Source organism: Schistocerca gregaria, chromosome 3 (assembly GCF_023897955.1).
Source record: "Schistocerca gregaria isolate iqSchGreg1 chromosome 3, iqSchGreg1.2, whole genome shotgun sequence".
NCBI classification, from domain to species: Eukaryota; Metazoa; Arthropoda; class Insecta; order Orthoptera; family Acrididae; genus Schistocerca; species Schistocerca gregaria.
In genome coordinates this window covers 840683593-840705230 of record NC_064922.1, presented here as the reverse complement: position 1 = coordinate 840705230, position 21638 = coordinate 840683593, and the positions used below count along the sequence as shown (strand labels likewise).

The window sequence follows — 21638 nt, the reverse complement described above, 5'->3', positions numbered from 1 at the left end:
AATATTCCAGCAGCATTATTCTCGATGGCCAGCTACTTCTTCATCCTCTGTCTCTGTAGACATTTTCGTGAATCTTTTTCTTACTCTTCTTTTATTCTTGGATCGTTAGTGCTGACTTCCGCTACCCATTCTGTTTCAACTACTTGCTGACTATCTTTGGCATTAAACACTGCTATCATATTATTTCCTGGTTCTGTGCCTAATTTGCCCACTAGTTTTGTCTTGCTAATTACAGCATCACTGAAACAGATGGCATCATCCATAACACATTAGTACTGTCAATCGAACTAACTCTCTTTTTGCTACTCTTTGCGACACACAGCTGTCGAAACTGTCGTTATGGTTTGGTGTATGGCCTCGTAGACATCTGCTAAGTAATTTTGTATATCAGCGTCCCTGTATATTGGCTTTATTATTTCGATGACTGTGGCAGGTAAGAAATGTTTGTGGTGATATTCCTTGCCTGTCGCATGAGCGTAGCTGGTTCGCAGATATTTGTTCAAAGAGCGTTTAAGACTAAATCAATGACTGAAAAGTAGGTAAAAAAACATATATTGAAAAGGGAGAAATTTGTATTTCAGATGGTGACAGAAATACCTTTTCGAAAATTTCAATCATTTCACGTCTAGGTGCCCTTAAACGTCCGTCTAGCCAACATAGGCTTTATTACAATCGACAAACTGTCTGTTGGCTTCTGGATCGGGTTCTTCGGCCGACGTTAATCTAAAATCATAGGCAGTTTGTCAACAAGTGGCCTCGAAAGCCTTAACAATTTTGTTTTATTACAATCGCTGCATTTGTTTTTTTAACTGCCAGAATAGTTATATCGCCATAATTTGTTTACTTTATAAATGATGTTGGTGTCGAGTGTGTTTCTGTCAAAATGGCCATAATGCCTGCAATAAATAAGCCAGCGTAAACCAATGAGAACAAATTCTCCACTGTATATAAAATATCATTGTCAAGCGGATCACATCGTGCTGGGTAATGAAGGTACAGACAGTATTTATGTCGCCACACTTAAATATATATCAGATCTGCGTTCGAAGATGTCCTTACGTTAGTTAAATTTACGTAGTTCTCAGTTCTAGGGGACTGATGACCTCAGACGTTGAGTCCCATAGTACTCAGAACCATTTGAACCATATATATATAATTCTGACATCTTTGAACGCAAATCTGATCTACATTAAAGTGTGGCGACATAAATAGAACTGTCCATACCAAACACATTCCAAATACAAAATACGTAAATACTTACCATATCAACCATATTATTTATGATACCTTTGCTATCTACAATCTACGCATCCACTCGTAACGGATTTTGTTCTGCGTAAATGTGGCTTGTGAAAACGGGCGAGGTCCGAAACTAGTCAACCAACATAAAATAATTAATTATCAACTTTGTTGTAAATATTTAAAACTGTCTTTTATTCCACATTTTGAGCTGCTAGACTCGACGCACTGAAAAATTTTATATCTTTAAAGTTTATTTCTCATCCGTATGCTTCTTAGTACAAGGCGTTTGCAATGCTTTGGTGGAAGGGCTCGAAGAATTCTTAAACTAGTATACCAGAGTTGACCAGAGTTAAAGGGGCGTGCAAAGTAATGTATACAAAAATCGCAATAAAATAATAACAGTTGGCAAATTAATGCCCATTTAAAACGCGCGATGAAGCTTCAGGCGTCTTAATAACCGATGTAGAATAAAATTTCTGTTCGGTACTGTAGATCTTCTAAAACGACAGCTTTGAGAACGTCCATTTTCAGAATTCACCCTTTGTATACTTTGTTATCTTTCTTTCGCTCTAGTTGTAGATGTATTTATCACGTTCATAGATTTCTCGTTGGTTGTCTCGTTTGCTCTATTTTGAATACCTGTAGCTGCTTCTGTGTTCTTGGAACAATGGTTCGTGTAGTTCATTAGACGAACCTAATCTCACGTCTCACGTGGCTTAACACAGCAGCACTGTCGGCTGAGGAAGAAGAATGGAGGCTGAGGGTGAAAGGCAAACACATACCGACAGAACTGAGGCGGATATGGTCTGGACGTTGACGCGTTGCAGCAATATTGCTGGTAACACTATTGCGGAAACACATTGCCGTAAAACGAGACCTTCGGCTCTCCTACCTGCTGAGCGGCGTTTCACCCTGCCGGGCGCAGATAAGACGAAGAGATTAGAGGACATTTCCTAGACCTTTTCTGGGTTCGAATTTTACTGGGCGCGAATTTCACTGGTTGACACTTTTAGGACACCGTTTGACCAATGTCGAGGCCACAGGCGAACATCGGACCTTTCTGTACGTCAATGATTCTACTGCAGGTAAGTGGCAGTTTGTCCTCCTGTTTTGTGAGTTGGATTCTTCAGCTGTAATGAGTGAGACATTAAGTACAGGAGAATTCAACATACAAAACACAATTTGCTTACACATTTGTTGTAAGTTACATATATAATTTTATTGTCTTACAAAACCTTTATTGGCAACAGTCAGTGTACAGGTAGGATTGGAAAGCGTTGTTGCTCGTTAACACATTGTACTTGGTTCCTGAAAGCTTGAAAAAAATTTTGATACTATTGCTGCATAACGAATCCTGCTGAGCATCTAGCAAAGCCGGAATCAGTTACACAGACTGTGTTGTGTGAGTTTTCCACTAAATATTTCTAGAGAGCCCAGACTCTGACGTAATCAACCTGGAGGGAAGAAGCGCCTCCCTCATCACGGTTCCACGTGGGCAGCCACGAGTTACGCCCATTCCAGAAGTCCGTAAAGGCCTGGAAATAAACAAACAAAATGCAGGTACAGTGCACAGAATCGAACAGTGTAATTTAGGAAGTTATTAAGTAATAAATAAAATTAAAAGTCACCAACAGAGTGACTACACAAAAAATTGATACATAGTTCCAACAAAAATGAAGCCCTAAAACGATGTACATGCTAAACCGAGAAAAAAATTAAAAAACGTTTTTGTGAAATTAAGGCCAGGTACTCATTCAAAATGGTCGATAATTCGATTTTGTTATTGCATTTTTTGAAAGATAAATGTGTCTAGAATGTTGGGACGACAAAGGTTTTTTAATCCTTGCGATACCAACGTTTCTACAGTCCGTTTTTCGAAGCAGTGTCACGGCTACCGTGAGACGCTCTCAGCTGGGGAAGGCCGACTCAGCCACAACACTTCTCGTGCCGTGACGCACATTCACAAAATGATTTATATTGCAGCACGGGTGCAAACATATTCCCCGAAAAAGCTGACGGATAAAGTGTACAGGCTGCCGGACGCAGCAAATCCAGCTCAGCCGGATCGGCTTTTCTCGCCAAGAAGAAAGTGGGAATTGCTCTCTGGGAACAGTTCGAGTTGATATACAGTTCAGGCATTGCAGACGAAACGTAGGAAACGAAAACACTTTCTTTCGGTCATATTTTGGCCAAAACTGGTCAAAACATAACTCTTGGTGCGCCATATTGGGTTACCCATTTTGAATTTTGAAAATATAACATGAAATTCGAGTTCAGCGACGTCAAAAATATATAATAACATGTAGTTGTTAGGAAAATTGAACCAATAGTACGTTCAAAATTTTTCACTAAGTTTTATATTTTTTTCTCGAGAAATGATTTTTCAAAACTGCGTGCGAGCATAGAACAAAAACTTTTCAACCTGTTAAGATTTACCTTTGACCTTCGGAAAGTGACCACTTTTTTGGGAGTTTATACCTATAATATACGAAATCTGTTAATATCACCTATTTTTTGGAAAGCCATAAAGAGTGAAAGAAAACCTCAAAAATCGAACTCAGAGCTCGAGCAAGCACCATATTGTTAAATTTAAGGTTATTTCGTTGTGGTTAGGATCAAACTCCCATAAATTTAATGTAGTATTGACTGTTCTTAACCATTTTTGATTTCAAGTAACTCCTGATGGGCTACACTGCACGAAGTCTGCGTACTTCAAACACATAGGCCTTTGATCAAATGATAATTATGGGCGCCATTTTGTTTTGTTTTTCCTTTTTTGTACCCGAGATCTAAAATAAAGTACAAAGTATGATCAATCACAGCCCCAAAACAGATGTTTGTAGGTCTTTTCATTGTCTCAAAATTTTTTTTGCCTGTTTGTTGCCCATTTCAATGAGAACCTGGCTTTAAGTTCCTAGGGTGTTTGAAAAACAAACATAAAGTGGGGCTGGCCACTTTGCACTTCTTTCTCACCAATACTATCTCTTGTAAGATTTTTGTCTTCTTTTAAATCTTTCGCCTTCTGTTATTATTGTGCATTTTAAACACACATGTTAGAATAAGCATACGACTGCAGACTGAGAAATTTTGTTAAAAGTCAAATTATGTAACTTTTTTTTACTCTAAAGAAAAATGTATCTCAATAAGACCAAATAAATTCATAAGAGACAGAACGGGCAGTCCACAGTACACTAAACGGGTCAGAGAACTGTTTGCGAAGCAACGAAAAAAGCATAGCACACTTAAAAGAAAGTGAAATCCCCCAAGATTTTCGATGTTTTACAGAAACTCGAAATATTGCGTGGACTTCAATGCGAGATGCTTTAAATAGTTTCCATAATCTACTGAATACATTATGTGCAAATGGAATGTAACAAATGTACCAGACGCCACCTGTCGGTAATAGTGTTATAATTAATGTAAATGACGTGCACTCTGCCAACCAATTTTATGTCATACAGCATGTGAAAGTTGCTGCATTTGGACGGGTTACTCCTGTAACTAAAATATCAGGTACGTTCTGGTACATTTGATGTTGATTAGTTAGGAAGAAAAAGATTTGCTTCCGTGAAATAGTAAATGAACCGAAACCGGTCATATGAATAAAAAATTTGCAATCAAGACGGATTTTAAGTAACATTATAAAAACACTGATTGCTGTTATCCCATAAGTATTATGTCTGTTTTTGCAAAGGCAAATCTTATGGTCCGCATTGCATATCAACTAGGTGCCTTTCAGAGTATGCAGATGTCATAGCCCCATACTTAGCAATTGTTTGCAACCGCTGGCTCGACGAAAGATCCTAAGGACTGCAAATTTGTGCGGGTCAAACAACTAACGAGGCAGGGAATAGAAGTAATCTGCTAAATTCCAGACTCATATGACTGTCGTCGTTTTGCAGTGGAAGTTTTGAACATACACTGTGTTCAAACATTTTCAATACCTCGAAGAAAACGAGCTACTGGCACACAGACAAAACTGAATCAGAAATTATTGTTCTTTTGAAGCACAATTAGCTCTTTATTCACGCGAACTAATGAGTACTTGAGGGTCTTTGAGAACGATAGCGCTTTGTGATTTGTAGCAATCTTTACACGTCAAAAACTAATGAATGCCGTTGACGGGGGACCTGCAATTGATTTCATGTTTTTAGATTTCCAAAAAAACTTTTGACATCGTTCCTCAGAAGCAGCTACTAATGAAATTGCATGACTAGCATGACTGTGAAGTCTCGTCTCGGCTGTGTGACTGGATTTGTCATTTCCTGTCATGGAGGTGACAGTTCGTAGTAATTGACGGAAAGTCATCGAGTAAATCAGAAGTGAATTCTGGCGTTTCCCAAGATAGTGTTATAGGCCATTTGCTGTTCCTTATCTATACAGGGTGTTACAAAAGGTACGGCCAAACTTTCAGGAAACATTCCTCACACACAAAGAAAGAAAATATGTTATGTGGACATGTGTCCGTAAACGCTTACTTTCCATGTTAGAACTCATTTTATTACTTCTCTTCAAATCACATTAATCAAGGAATGGAAACACACAGCAACAGAACGTACCAGCGTGACTTCATACACTTTGTTACAGGAAATGTTCAAAATGTCCTCCGTTAGCGAGGATACATGCATCCACCCTCCGTCGCATGGAATCCCTGATGCGCTGATGCAGCCCTGGAGAATGGCGTATTGTATCACAGTCGTCCACAATACGAGCACGAAGAGTCTCTACATTTGGTACCGGGGTTGCGTAGACAAGAGCTTTCAAATGCCCCCATAAATGAAAATCAAGAGGATTGCGGTCAGGAAAGCGTGGCGGCCATGGAATTGGTGCGCCTCTACCAATCCATCGGTCACCGAATATGTTGTTGAGACGCGTACGAACACTTCGACTGAAATGTCCAGGAGCTCCATCGTGCATGAACCACATGTTCTGTCGTACTTGTAAAGGCACATGTTCTAGCAACACAGGTAGAGTATCCCATATGAAATCATGATAACGTGCTTCATTGAGCGTAGGTGGAAGAACATGGGGCCCAATCAAGACATCACCAACAATTCCTGCCCAAATGTTCACAGAAAATCTGTGTTGATGACGTGATTGCACAATTTCGCGCGGATTCTCGTCAGCCCACACATGTTGATAGTGAAAATTTACAATTAGATCACGTTGGAGTGCATACTGATGAAACTAAAATGAGCTCTAACATGGAAATTAAGCGTTTCCGGACACATGCCCACATAACATCTTTTCTTTATTTGTGTGTGAGGACTGTTTCCTGAAAGTTTGGCCGTACCTTTTTGTAACACCCTGTATAAACGATTTAGGAGACAGTCTGAGCAATCGTCTTTGGCAGACGATGCTGTCGTTTATCGACTGGTGAAGTCATCGTAGGATCAAAACAAGTTTCAGAACGATTTATAAAAATATCTTCACGGTGCAAAAATTGGCAATCGATTGTAAATAACGAAAAGTGTGAGATCATCGACATGAGTGCTAAAAAGTATCCGTTAAACTTCGCTTACACGATAAGCCAATCAAATATAAAGGCCATATATTGTACTAAATACATAGGAATTATAATTACGAACATCTTACATTGGAAGGAATTCGAATTTAATTCTTGGGTATTTAGTTGAATTTGCGATCTTTAAATTTGATTGATTTATAATGTAACTGAAGTTTAACGGTTCCCGTTTAACTTTCATGTGGATGACCTCAGACTTTTCGTTATTTAGGGTCAATAGACAATTTTTGCACCTCGCAGATATCTTTTCTGAATCGTTTTACAATTTTTTTGATCTTCTGATAATTTTACTAGTCGATAAACGACAGCATCATCTGCAAACAATCTAAGACGGCTACTCAGATTATCTCCCAAACAGTTTATACAGATAAGGAACAGCAAAGGCCTGTAACACTACCTTCGGGAACGTCAGGAATCACTTGTGTTTTCCTCGATGTCTTTGCGTCAGTTACGACGAACTGTGACCTCTATGACAGGAAATCACAAATCCAGTCACATAACTGAGACGATATTCCATAAGCACGCAATTTCACTACAAGCCGCTTTGTGGTATATCGTCAAAAGCCTTCCGGAAATCAAGAAATACGGAATCAATTTGAAATACTTTGCCAATAGCACTCAACACTTCATGTGAATAAAGAGCTAGTTGTGTTTCACAGAAACCATGTTTACTAAATCCGTGTTCACTCTGTGTCAATAGACCGTTTTGTTTGAGTTAATTCACAAAGTTCGAACACAATATATGTTCCAAAATCCTGCTTCATATCGACTTTAATGATATGGACATGTAATTTAGTGGAGAACTCCTACTACCTTTCTTGAATAATCGTATGACCTGTACAACTTTCCAGTCTTTGGGTACGGATATTTCGTCGACCGAATGTTTATATGGACTATTGTATCAGCATACTCTGAAAGGAACCTAATTGGTATACACTCTGGAGCAGAAGACTTGCTTTCGTTAAGTGATTTAAGTTGCTTCGCTACTCCGACGATATCTACTTTTAAGTTACTCATATTGGCAAGTGTTCTTGATCCGAATTCTGGAATGTTTACTTCGTCTTCTTTGGTGAAGGAATTTCGGAAGGCTGTGTTTAGTATATTTTATCTGCTTTAGCAGCAGTATCGATAACATCTTCATGGCTATCGCGCACAGAAGGCGTTGATTGTGTCTTGTAGCTAGCATACTTTACATAAGACCAGAATTTGTTTCAATTTTCTGCCAGGTTTCGAGACAAAATTTCGTTGTGGAAACTATTGTAGGCATCTCGCACTGAAGTCCACTCTAAATTTCGAGCCAAGTCGCCAATCTTGGAGATTTTGTGTCCGTTTGAATTTGGCATGTTTTTTTCGTTGTTCCTGCAGCAGTGTTCTGGCCCATTTTGTGTACCACGGTGGATCAGCTCCGTCGTTTGTTAATTTATTTTGTATAAATCTCTCAATTTCTGTCGATACTATTTCTTTGAATTCAAGCCACATCTGGTCTACCCTTACATTGTTAATGGGGAAGGAGTGGAGATTGTCTTTCAGGAAGGCGTCAAATGAATTTTCATCTGCTTTTTTGAATATGTATATTTTTCGTTTATCTTTGGAGGATTTGGGTGTTACAATGTTCAGTCGCGTTACGACAACCCTATATTCTCTAAACCCTGTATCCGTTTTGATACTCGTTGCTAGCTCAGGATTATTTTTGCTAAGAAGCCAAGCGTGGTTTCACAACCGTTTACTATTCACGTGGGCTCATGAACTAACTGCTCTAAATCATTTTGAGGGAATTCATGTAACACAGTATCGGATGATATGTCATACGTTCCTCCAGATTTTAACATGTATTTTCGTCAACATATAAGCGTAAATTAATCATCAGCTGTAACTGTATGAGTCGTGTACGTACTTGAAATTGAACTCAAGAGTTCTCTGAACTTGAGGAATTGTATCATATGAATTGGGAGGTCAGCAAAAGGGTCCAATTATTTTTTGATTCCGGTTGCCCAGACTAACTCATAGGAATTATCTACCTCAATTTCGCCACGAGATAAACTACTTCTAGCAGCAACAAACGCGCCACTGCCTATCTTTTCGGAGCACCGTTGGGTTGTTCGCAAAAAATTCGACTGCGCTTATCTCCTTCTTTAGCCTGCAATGATTTGAGCATCAGTGCTTTCTATTAGCGTTTAGAGCTCTGGTACTTTCCCAACGACATTTTACAACTGTTATACCTATGTTTCCTAGATCTACAGTCTTCCTGTAGCCCTTTTTGTGTTTGCCCAAGACCCTCTGAACCAAAAAACCCCCCTGTCCACGCCATACACCCCCTGCTACCCGTGTAGCCGCCTCCTGCGTGTAGTGGACTCCTGACCAATTTTGCGGAACCTGAAATTCAACCACCCTATGGCGCAAGTCGAGGAATCTGCAAAACAGCCAAAGAAGGCCCCTCACATTGTCTGCTAAACCGTTTATATCGGCTAGGAACAGCCGAGGGTCTGTAACACTTCTTCGCGGAACGCCAGGTATCACTACCGTTTTACTCGATAACTTTCCGTCAGTTACTATGAACCGTGACCTTTCTGACAGGAAATCACGAATCCAGTCGCGCAACTGAGACTATACTCCATTTTCGGAATCTGTGTGGGCTACTTGTCAATAAATCTTATTTTTCTCGATGTAATTTATAATGTTCGAGCACAGTATATGTTCCAGAATCCTACTGCAAATCAACGTTAGTGATAAGAGTCTGTGACGCAGTGGTTTACTCCTATTTCCTTTCTTGGGTATTGGTGTGACCTAGGCAACTTTCCAGTCTTTAGGTACAGATCTTTTTACAAGAGAGCATTGTAGGTTTATGACTGCTAAGTATGGAAATATTTGTATCAGGCTACTTTGAAAGGAACGTAAAAGATGTACAATCTGAACCAGAAGTATGGCCTTTATTAATTGATTTAAGCTGCTTGGCTACATCGGGGATATCTACGTCTAAGTTACATGTGTTAGTACTTGCTCTTGTTGCCAGTTCTGGAATACTTAATTCGTCTTGTTCGACGAAGGAATTTTGGAAAACCGTTCTTAGTAACTCTGGTGTAGTGGCTCTGTGATTAGCGACATTGTTATCGCGCTCTGAAGCTATTGATTGTGTCTTTCTGCTGGCGTGTTTTCATACGACCAGTATCCCTTTGGATTCCCTTCCAGATTTCGGGACAGATATCGCTGTGCAAACTATTAAAAGCATCTCGCATTGAGATACAAGAACGAAGAAATTAAGACGAACTCTTTCATACATTCCAACATAATGTTCCCTAGAGGAAACACAATGCGAGGTGGAGAAGTGAACAGCACACTGGACCCGCATTCGGGAGGACAACAGTTCAAATCCCCGTTCAACACTCCAGATTTAGGTTTTCCGTAATTTCTCTATTTCTCCAAGCCAATGCCGGGATGGTTTCTCTGAAAACGAGCATGTCCGAATCCCTTCCCTATAATTTTGAAATACGAGCTTGGGCTCCGTCACTAATGACCTCGCTATCTACAGGATGTTTAAGTCTAACCTTCCTTTTGCTTCTAGTGGAAACAGAATACTATTTAAAAGCATTACGTAAATTTCAGGCATCAGCGAAGTGGATAGTTGCTAATGTTTCCCTCGTGGTAATTGTGAAGTGTTTGTTACGTCCTGGATGAGGGATAAAGAATTATGTCGGCTATAGACTCACATTTGTAATTTTTCGAAGTCACCATTTTCAGTTATTAAAAGATAAGGTGAGTTATCAGATTCTGCATAATATTTTACGTAATAATAATACCTTTCATCCCTTATACTTACACACAAGATCTTATGATAGTATAGCTTAGTACGTTCCGCTGCTGTCAGAAATTCACACACTGGATAACCTGAGACAATGAATATTATATAAAAAAAGCGTCATACCGTGGGTGACGAATTGATCCATGGCTTGTTTCCTCCAGTGTTCTGTGCATTGTCGGGGAAGTACCCATTTGTTCCTCCAACAGCCAGGTTAATGATGATGTAGTACTGAAAATTTTTATACAGGTAAGTGTAAGCTATCAAAAAAACTAAAGGTCACAACTAAATAGAAATATTCATCTAAAACTGTTACAATGCTGCATAACATTTATAATAACAGTGTTTTCATATGTGATGGGCTCGTATATTGACCTAAGAAATATGTAGAAATAATGTATTATCGCTGAAGTGTACATTTATTACTGCTTCTATATAGTTACTATGTTTGTTAAACATTGTTAAATATTCTTGGACCTTAATGAGACACGTCTGTTCATATGTAACTCTAATAATAAGATTAGACAGTAAAATTCATCGCTTTAGTTTAGAGAATCTTCTGATTATTTTATTCTGTTATGAAAGAGATAGATATTGTCCATAGCTCCAAACAGCACCTGCCAGTCTGGTAAAAGAAGAAAGAAAATGTAAGCACAATGAGAAACGGAAAACCTACAAATGTAATGTATATGTCAAATCATTACATCTTTCATATAGTGAAATATAATAATATTTCGTTAATACATTAATATCGTTCCATAGATCATGATTACAACATTTCGCAATGATGTGGGATGTGTCATTTAACGCAAGTTTCCTTTACACGTTATATATATCTTTTTTTACAATTACTACTTGATGCATTTCATACGTAATAAAAATTCAGCTACTGAGTAGGAGTTGCCATTCAGAAATTCTTTTAATTTGTTTTTAAATTCTGGTTGGCTATCTGTCAGACTTTTAATGATATTTGGTAAATGACCAAAGATTTTTATGGTAGCATAATTCACCCCTTTGTCTGCCAAAGTCAGATCTGACCCAGAATACTGAACATCATCTAGTATTCTATCTATGCACATTGCTATTACTTTTGTGCCAAAGTCATATCTAACCCGGAATACTGAAGATCATTCTTTCTTCTAGTATTATATCTATGCACTTTGCTATTACTTTTGAATTTGGATGGGTTCATCATCATCATCATCATCAGCCAATTCAATCATTATATGATGTGGCCTCTTCGAGTGGATTCAGGTAGGCTTTCAGAAGTCTTCGCCAAGTGGGACACTCTTGGGCAGTTCTCTGCCAGGTGTTACCAGCGATCTTCTTGATGTCTTTGTCCCGTCTGTCTCGTGGTCTTCCTCCGGTGCTCTCTCGGACTCTGTTGTCTTTTCTTCTGGCGACGTGGCCAGCCCACTGTCATTTCAGGGAACCTACTCTCTCTAAGATGTCGTTAACCTTCGTCACAGACCGGATGTCATCTGCCCTTTTCCTATCCTTTCTTGTATAGCCCAGTATTGATCTCTCCATGGCTCTCTGTGCTGTCCTAAGTTTCCCTTTTGTGAATGAGTTTAGTGTCCATGTCTCGCAGCCATACGTCATCACAGGAAGAATGCATTGATCAAATACTGCTTTCTTCAGATTTACTGGAATTTTTTATCAGAATACTGTTGAATTCTTTTCTCAAATGCTTGCCATCCAAGCTCGATGCGTCTATAGATTTCTGGCCTTATGTCTCCCTTCATATTTATGATCTGGCCGAGGTAGACCTATTCACTGACCCCCTCTAATAGACTGTCCTTCACTTTCACATCTCCAGCTGGGACCCATTTGTTGGACATTACTTTTGTTTTGGAAAGGTTCATGTTCAAACCAACCAGCTGACATTCCGATGCAAGATCTGTAACTAAGTTTTGGAGCTCTGCGAAGTCTTTGGCCAGTAAGGCAATATCATCAGCAAATCTCAAGTTCTACATTTACATCTACATTTATACTCCGCAAGCCACCCAACAGTGTGTGGCGGAGGGCACTTCACGTGCCACTGTCATTACCTCCCTTTTCTGATCCAGTCTTGTATGGTTCGCGGGAAGAACGACTGCCGGAAAGCCTCCGTGCGCGCTCGAATCTCTCTAATTTTACATTCGTGATCTGCTCGGGAGGTATAAGTAAGGGGAAGCAATATATTCCATACCTCATCCAGAAACGCACCCTCTCGAAACCTGGACAGCAATCTACATCGCGATGCAGAGCGCCTCTCTTGCAGAGTCTGCCACTTGACTTTGCTAAACATCTCCGTAACGCTATCTATCACTCTTACCAAATAACCCTGTGACGAAACGCGCCGTTTGGTAAGCCTTCTTCCATTAATTTTAATTCCCTTACCTTCCCAGCTCAATTAATAACAAATTTCATAAGTGAAGATATGTATAGCGAAATTACTGTGAATATCCTAACTTCATTAAATAAAGGTGATCTTGGGTGGGCTCCAGCTATTATTCTGATTACACGTTTTTGTGCAATGAATACTTTTTCTCTTAATGATGAATTACCGCATAATATGATGGCACACGAAACCAGTGACTGAAAATAGGCATAATAGGCTAATTTACTGATATGTTTATCACCAAAATTTTCCAATAACCCTAATAGCATAGGTAGCTGAACTTGAGTGTTTCAGTAGATCATCAATCTGTTTTGTCCAGTTCCATTTCTCATCAGTGCAACACACCCAGGAATTTTGAATATCCTGCCGTAGCAACAAAATTCTGTTCGAAGTGTGTATTTATCAATAGTGTAATGCCGTTTACTGTAGAGAACTGTATATACAGTGTTCCCTCAAAATTTAGTCAGTCCTTTTGTAGAGAACCTCTTAATGAATTTCCTATAGACATTATTCACAGTTTCCTCAGCTAATTCTTATCTTTTAGTTACGACTACATACTTGTATCATCAGCAAAAAGAAATAACTTTGCATCTTTAGGAACATAGAGTGGCAAGTCGTGAATACACACTGAAGCGTCAAAGAAACTGTTATAGGCATGTGTATTCAAATACAAATATACTCAAACATGCAGAATATCGCGCTGCGTTCGGTAACGCTGATATAAGACAAGTGTCTGGCGCAGTTGAATCACTTTTCTGAGTTAAAGACTTACTCTTCCCACCAAACTTTCAGACATGAACATTATTCGGCATATCTGGGATACCTTGCTACGGGCTGTTCAGAAGAGATCTCCACTTCCTCAGAGTCTTACAGATTTATGGACAGCCCTGCAGCATTCATGGTGTCAATTCCCTCTAGCAGTACTTCAGATATTAGCCGAGTCCACGCCACTCCGTGTTGCGACGCTCCTGTGTGCTCGCGGTGGCCCTACACGATATTAGGCAGGTGTACCAGTTTCTTTGGCTCTTCAGTGTATAATAAGAACAACAAGAGACAGAAGACTGAAACCTGTGGTACACCATTCTTGATACCTCCACAACTAGAGAACTCTTCATTTTGGCCCTGTCCCATTCACACCACAATACGCTAGCCTATCTGGAAGAATTTCATGATTCACACAGTCAAAATCCTTTAAGAGATCACAAAAAATCCCAGTTGGTTGTGTCTGGTTATTCAAAGCATTTAATATTTGATTTGTGAAAGCATATACGGCATTTTCTGTCGAAAAGCCTTTCTGAAAACCAAACTGACACTTCGTTAGTACTTCATTGTTACAAATAAGTGAAGCTACTCTTGAATATTACTTTTTCAAAAATTTTGGATGAAGCTGTCAGAAATAAGATTGGACAGTAGTAGTTAGTATCAGACCTATCCCATTTTTATGCAATGGTTTAACAACACCATATTTCAGTCTATCCAGAAAAAGTGACCTTTTTCAGTGAGCTACTACGTATGTGGCTGAGAATCCTACTTATCTGTTGGGAACAAGCTTTTGGTACTCTGTTGGAAATGCCATCAGTATCATGCAAGATTTTACTTGTGAGTGAATTTATTATTTTCCTGATTTCAGTAGGAGAGTTGGGTTGAATTTCAATTTTATTGAATTGCACAGATATTTCCTGTTCTATATACAGGCTTGCACTTTCTAATGAACAGCTGGATCCTATTTTCTTTGCAACACTTGAAAATTATTTAAAAAAATGTTGTTAAAGAATATTCCAAATCGTTCTAATTTTATTATCAGAGGCGCTAATCTCAGACATGATGCACATACTTCTGGACTTCTTAATGCCTTAACTTTTCTTAATATCTTTGTTGAATCTACATTTGAGTGAACATATGGAGTGTTAGAATAAATTTCAAAAGTCTTTGTGACGATATTGTACTGAGCATAGGAAACAGCAACAACTTGTGAACTTCTATATTTAGAATGATTTTTCTGACAGTTCCTCTTGATGTGTCATATGTGTTGAATAAAGATCTTATACATCAGTTTTCTCGCAAGGAAGCTATATTTTCTCCAGAACCTTTTCCCTCATGTTTCCTTTTCACCTTAGTCATTGCCTGTTTCTGAAAGTAAATGCTGTACATCACATTCATTATTTGCCTCTATGCTCAGTATTTGTTCACCACATTTTAAATATCTTATTCCTCTTTGCGTTTTCAGTGATCTCACGATGTCTACGAAGAAAGTATGACCATCATAATTTACTAACTTGTACTGAAACATAAAGCTTTTTGCAATATATACCTGATGTAATTTACATTGCAGTATATCTGACGACTGCTTAGGAAGTGTAAATCTGAAGTTATAGCTTCTGTTCCCTGTATATAAACACTATACTGCATAGCCTTTGAATGATAAAATCCTGCACTATTATTGTTTCTGGATTTGATTGATTCTTCAATCTTCAACGAACTTGCATAATTATAGCTCCAGTGACGTTTCCTTTGATACACATATATTTTCTTCGTTCCTTCTTCATTGTAATTCCACATACACTATGCACCTAAGATAGTGTTCAAATTTTGCCTTTAGTGGTGTAGTATGATGTATAGTGAAAGACCAATTTGAGAAGCTACAGAAAGGCTTATTGCTAAGTAAGTAACGTAAGGTCGTAAGAATCTTTAACGTAAAATATACCTATAAACCGAATGCACGGCTTACAAAAACAAGCGGAGCCAGAAACTGACTGTGTCTTACCTCTTGATCGAAAGGAGCCATTTTAGTAGCGTATCTCCATGGGTTTTCAGCCGCTGGTACATTTGTATTAAATCCTCCATAAGCCCAGAAACCTTCATCCGTCGGAGTAACCGTTCCTATCTCGGTACCATCAATGCTGAACTTTATGTAGTCTGTAGATTAGAAAGTAAAACGTGCTAGAGATTGAAATATTGTTGTGAACATGGAAAAATGATATAACAAAAATTTAATGGCAGGCTCAAGATATTTAATTCCTGAAAAGATGTGTGGAATGAATATCTATTAAATGTACATTATAATACAGTATCAGCTTGAGAATGGAATTGTCACTTGAATTTTATTGCAAGGAACATTAAGTGGTGTTTATAGTTTGAAATGTAAAACTGCTATACTTAAATAGTAGACTTTTTCGAATGTCATATACAACAGACTATGTCTCACCTCTATAGAGACAATGCAAGACTGATTAACATCCTTGATGGTTTTCAACAGGAGTAGCGTAGTACTGATGAAATAAAATAAAAATTGAATTGTGATAAGAACTCACTGTATGTGAAGAACTTTTTTCTTAGACTCTCGGGAAACTGTAGAAATTTTGAGATAGGCTACTTTTAAATATGTGAAATATTTCTTTCCTTCCCTTGCGTAGGAGTTTGCGTCACGGCTGTAAGTGTACGAAATATTTTGATGATGGGTCACAATTTCTTAAAGATAACACTTTGATGAGCAGTTGAACTGAATAGACAATGTTTTCAAAAGAGGACGTAAGATGGACACCAACAAAAGCACGACAGTGATAAGATAATGTAGTCAAATTAAATCAGGTGATGATGATTGAATTAGATTGGAAAATAAGACAATGAAATTAGAAGATGAGTTTTGCTATTTGGGAAGCAAAATAACTGATGATGGTCGAATAGGGAGAATATAAAATGTAGTTCGGCGATGGCGAGAAAAGCGTTTCTGAAGAAGAGCAATTTGTTAACATCGAGTTCAGACTTAAATGTCAGGAAGTACTTTCCGAAAGTATTTGTATGGCCGTGAAACATGGACGATAAACAATTTAGACAGGAAGAGAATAAAAGCTTCTGCAAAGTGGTGTTACAGAAGAACGTTGAAAATTAGATGGGTAGGTCACGTAACTAATCAGGAGATGCTGAATAGAACTGGGGAGAAGAGAAGTTTGTGGTATAACCTGACTAGAAGGGATCGGTTGGTAGGACATATTCTGAGGCATCAATGGATCACCAGTGTGGTACTGGAGGAAACTGTGTGGGGTGAAAGTCGCAGAGGGAGATCACGAGATGAATACAGTAAGCAGATTCAGAAGGATGTGAGTAGCAGTAGTTACTTGGAATACAGAGCTCCGTCAGACCAGTCTTTGGACTGAAGATTACAACAACAACAACAACGCCTCATGAAGATATTCGTGATTTAAAGGATCATGGATTAAGGTCCACTGTAAAATACTCCCTCTCCTCAATGTTTACTTTCTTGCAGCTGATTAAACGAATGATAATGAAGTGTGTGTGGCACCGGAAAAAAGTGGAGATAAGATATCCGTCGGTAGGTGATAAGACATTATTAGGAAATACCCGAGATTACGTCTGCATATAATAGTTTGCGTAACAGCATGTTACACATCCAGTAGAGCAATCAATATAGTTCAAGACTTGACGAAATTTTGATCACACATGTTTGTTCATTATTGACACATGATTGTTGATTTCAGTCCAATGGTCTGCCATTTCTTACGAATCACTAAAATTTTCTGCATTTTCAGAAAGTAATAAATGTATTTGAAAACAGCTGCCTTAAAATTACATATACTGTACCTACATAACTGAATTTCGGTAAACGTATACTTGTGTTTGTAAAAGATAGATGGAATTACGAGATGATATACTTCTGAAATGGTAAGTGCGTTGTGGAATTAATAAAAAAAGTAACATGCAACAAGGGGATTGAAAAGCTTTGATGCTCCAATATGTTAAGTGATACTTTAGTTGCTCTATTGAGAGGTTTTTTGATTGTCATGCAATTTATTTTGTAAATTGCGCCATTCACACATGATATTGCTGTCGTCAGAGCTCCTTTGTTACAAAAGAATTTCACTGTCTTTGAACTTAGATAAAACAAAATAAATGTAATTTCTTACTACCAAAGCCTTACCGAATCGTTAGAAATAAGAGCATGGGAGAACATCAAAAAATAAAGAAAGATTAATGTAAATTGTTAAGTGTTTGTAGTGTTATGAATCCGAACTGTAAATCACATTTACAGACCTCCTTAAACTTATAAGTTCTACAACTTTTGCACTAAGAATGACAGAAGAGTGGATATGGAATTATAAAAAAAGACATACTTTTCCCAAGGAGATTCACTGATTTCTTGTGGCGTCATATTCTGGGGCAACTGCCCAGTAGGGAAAGTGTTTGTTGCACAGACGCGCGTAATGAGGTTAATATGTGGTGTCCAGTCTAGAACATGTTTAACCAGCAGTTTAAACAATAGTAGCGCATGCTGACAACATACTTGTCGAACATTACCTCCCTTATAAACTTTGTTGCCAACAATCAATGACAGTTGGAAAACAACAATGATATGTACACTGATAAGCCAAAATATTATGACACTGTCCACCGCGAGGTTAGATGCTGCCTGGTGACTTTGCGGGCCCGTGAAGCGCTATGGAAAGTACCTAAGCGCAGAAGAGACGGATGGGGAATAATCCCGGCGAAAATATGGACTGCAAATGGCGTAATCAACTGCGATGAGCGACTTTGACAAAGGACAGATTGTTACGCAGAGCCAGTGAGCGAGTATCTCGGAAACGGCCGTCGAATGTTCACCAGCTACTGTCGAGAGCGTCCACAGAAAGAGGTAGGACGGTGACACTACCACTAAGCGATAAATGGTTGGACGTTCACGACTCTTCATAGAACGTGGGGTTCGGAGCCTTCTCTGTTGTGTAAAGTGGGATATATGGTGATCTGTGGCATCCCTGTTGGAAGAGCGCAATGCTGGTGCCTGCACAAGTGTTCGGAGTTCACCGTTCATTGTATATTATTGAACACTTATTGAACACGGAGCTGCGCAGCCGCGCGGGATTAGCCGAGCGGTCTGGGGCGCTGCAGTCATGGACTGTGGGGGCTGGTCCCGGCGGAGGTTCGAGTCCTCCCTCGGGCATGGGTGTGTGTGTGTTTGTCCTTAGAATAATTTAGGTTAAGTAGTGTGTAAGCTTAGGGACTGATGACCTTACCAGCTAAGTCCCATAAGATTTCACACACTTTTGAACATTTTTTTTTATAGCTGCGCATCAGACCACCCATACGTGCTCACATGTTGACCCAATGGCATTGTCAGTTATGATCGCAGTGGTCACTGTCCATAGCGATTTTAGCGTCGATCAATGGAAACGCATCGGCTCTCGGGGAGAATCACACTTTTCTTACAATAGGTCGCTGGTCGACTCCACAAACGGCGTCATCGAGGGGAACGGCGGCTCGAAACTTTCAGCGCGCCACGGACGCAAGCTGATAGGAGCAGTATTATTCTATGGGAGACGTTCTCCAAAGGGACCTTTGACAGTAACCGAAGACACGTTGAGAGCTGTGAACCACGTGCATCCCTTCATGCTTGATGTCTTCGCCGACGGTGACGTCACCTTTCAGCACTATAATTGTACGTGTTCTCGGAGGCAAAACCTCGCTACAGTAGTTTGAGAAGGATTACAGTAAACTCACGTTGATGTCCCGGTGACCACATTCGCCTGATGTGAATGCTACGGAACTCACCTGGGTCGCTATCTGGCGGGCGTGCGCAGATCAGCGGCCCGTTACATATGCGTATTTCATGAGCTGTGCGTAGACGTCTAGTGCCACATACCTCCACAAACCTACCAACAAACTGTCGGATCCCTGATAAGCAGAACCAGTGATGCATTTCGGTTCAAAGACGGACAAACAAGCTATTAAGCAGATGGTCGTAACGTTTTCGCTCATCAGTGTATACACAAAATTCTACCCAGCTTTGGCACAGTGCAGAAAGTAGTGAGGTAGTTGCCGATTAAAATGTTTGTCCAGTTACCCAGTGATGTGAAACATCCAATAGATAGTTAAAGTAGCTTTAAACAGAATCTGAGAACGTATGTGCCGACAATTCCTTATGGCTAGAACAACTTTTGGATGAAGCAAGAGAGTTTAGAAATTAAGTTAGACTTGTCGTCGCACGTTAAGAACATTGCCCAACAAGTGTGGCGCGTTGTCAGATGAGAGTACATGTTCCAGGGTTTCCTGCTGCCAGAGTTCTGCTGCGGTACGGATAACACACAGTGTGCGACCGTGCGAGTTTGAAGGTTCGATAAACGGAAACATACTCCACAGTTGAAGTAAGTGGGACAGTACGATTCTTGTGTCTAAACTGCACAGAGTTGCCGTGAAATCCTGGCAGTACTTGGGCCAGTTGCAGCGCCCCATCCTACAGTAGTGAAATGGTGGAAATACTTGACTGAGGCTGCACAGACGTTGGTGATACTGATCGGGAGGGACGGAGCAAAGACGACAGTCTGAAAACACATGGCTGGAAAGATTTTCCAACGATGAAGACGTTCACACAGCGGTTCTCGAATGGATTCGCGACCAATCGTCGAGGAAGCGAATTATTGCTAGAATGCTCCGACTGGTGTCCATATGTATCATGATTCTGTGTCACTTGGAAGTGCAGTACAGCAATCAATGAAAGTTAGTTGGCCTGTCATTATAATGTGCAACTTAGTTCTCGAAGTCTTCTTATATATACACTGTTCAGCCAGAATATTGTGACCACCGACGTACTATCAATGTAAACACATCCAGGTGATAGCAGCGTCACCTGGTGAGCACCGACTGCTAGTCAAACACACGAACGGTGCATGTAATATCAGTTAGCGTGCTGTCCATGTGCAGAAGGGGAAGGTGAGCGATCTTTTTGAATCTGATCGAGGGCAGATTGTGATGGCCCGGGGGCGTGGAATGAGCATTCTGGAAGCTGGACAACTTGTCGGGTGTTCGAGCACTGCTGTGGTGGGTGCCTTCAGCACGTGGCGAAACGAAGGTGCAACCAAGTCCAAATGCCGTGGGGGTGGGTGGCGACCTCTCATGACAGATGTCGGACGTCGTAGGCTGGGCAGACTGGTAGAACAGGACAAGCGGCAAGCTGTGGCGGATATGCCATCAGGCTCTAATGCTGGGCAGAGTGCAAGTGTGTCTGAACACGCAGTGCACTGAACACTCCTAATGATGGGCCTTCACAACCGATGACCCATGCATGTGTCAATGTTAACATCACAACATACGCAACCACGGCTGAAATTGGCACTTGATCGTTGGCACTGACTTTGGCGCAGTTGCAGAGCGTTGCATGGTATGATAAATCCCGATATCTTCTTCACCATGCCGATGGAAGGGCGCATATCCGTCATCTTCAGGGGAACAGCTCCTTAACACCTGTCCTGCAATGTGGAGATCAGATGGTGGAGGCTCCATAATTATCTGGAGGACATTTATATGGGCTTCCGTGTCTCTATACAGCTCGTGGAAGGCACCATGACTGCCAAACAGTATCGTACACTGGTTACAGACCATGTGTGTACCTTCGTGGTGCCGGCCGCGGTGGTCTCGCGGTTCTAGGCGCGCAGTCCGGAACCGTGCGACTGCTGCGGTCGCAGGTTCGAATCCTGCCTCGGGCATGGATGTGTGTGATGTCCTTAGGTTAGTTAGGTTTAAGTAGTTCTAAGTTCTAGGGGACTTATGACCACAGCAGTAGAGTCCCATAGTGCTCAGAGCCATTTGAACCATTTTGAACCTTCGTGGCGATGATGTTTCTTGATGACAGTGGCAATATTCAGCAAGATAATGTGCCGTATCACAATTTGAGGAGTATAATCGAGCTC

At 40.1% G+C, this 21638-nt stretch overlaps 1 protein-coding gene across 1 annotated transcript in view; it reads right to left on the bottom strand.

Annotated features, from left to right (window-relative positions):
* Nucleotides 1-2458: 2458 nt before the first annotated feature.
* LOC126355134 (beta-1,3-glucan-binding protein-like) overlaps nucleotides 2459-21638 on the bottom strand; it is a 51672-nt gene continuing 32492 nt past the window's right edge. The window contains exons 5-7 of the mRNA XM_050005317.1: nucleotides 15707-15858; nucleotides 10686-10790; nucleotides 2459-2777 (exon numbers count right to left, since the gene is read on the bottom strand). Coding sequence (XP_049861274.1) covers nucleotides 2667-2777; nucleotides 10686-10790; nucleotides 15707-15858 — 368 coding nt within the window. The 3' untranslated portion in view covers nucleotides 2459-2666. The remainder of the gene's footprint in view (nucleotides 2778-10685; nucleotides 10791-15706; nucleotides 15859-21638) is intronic.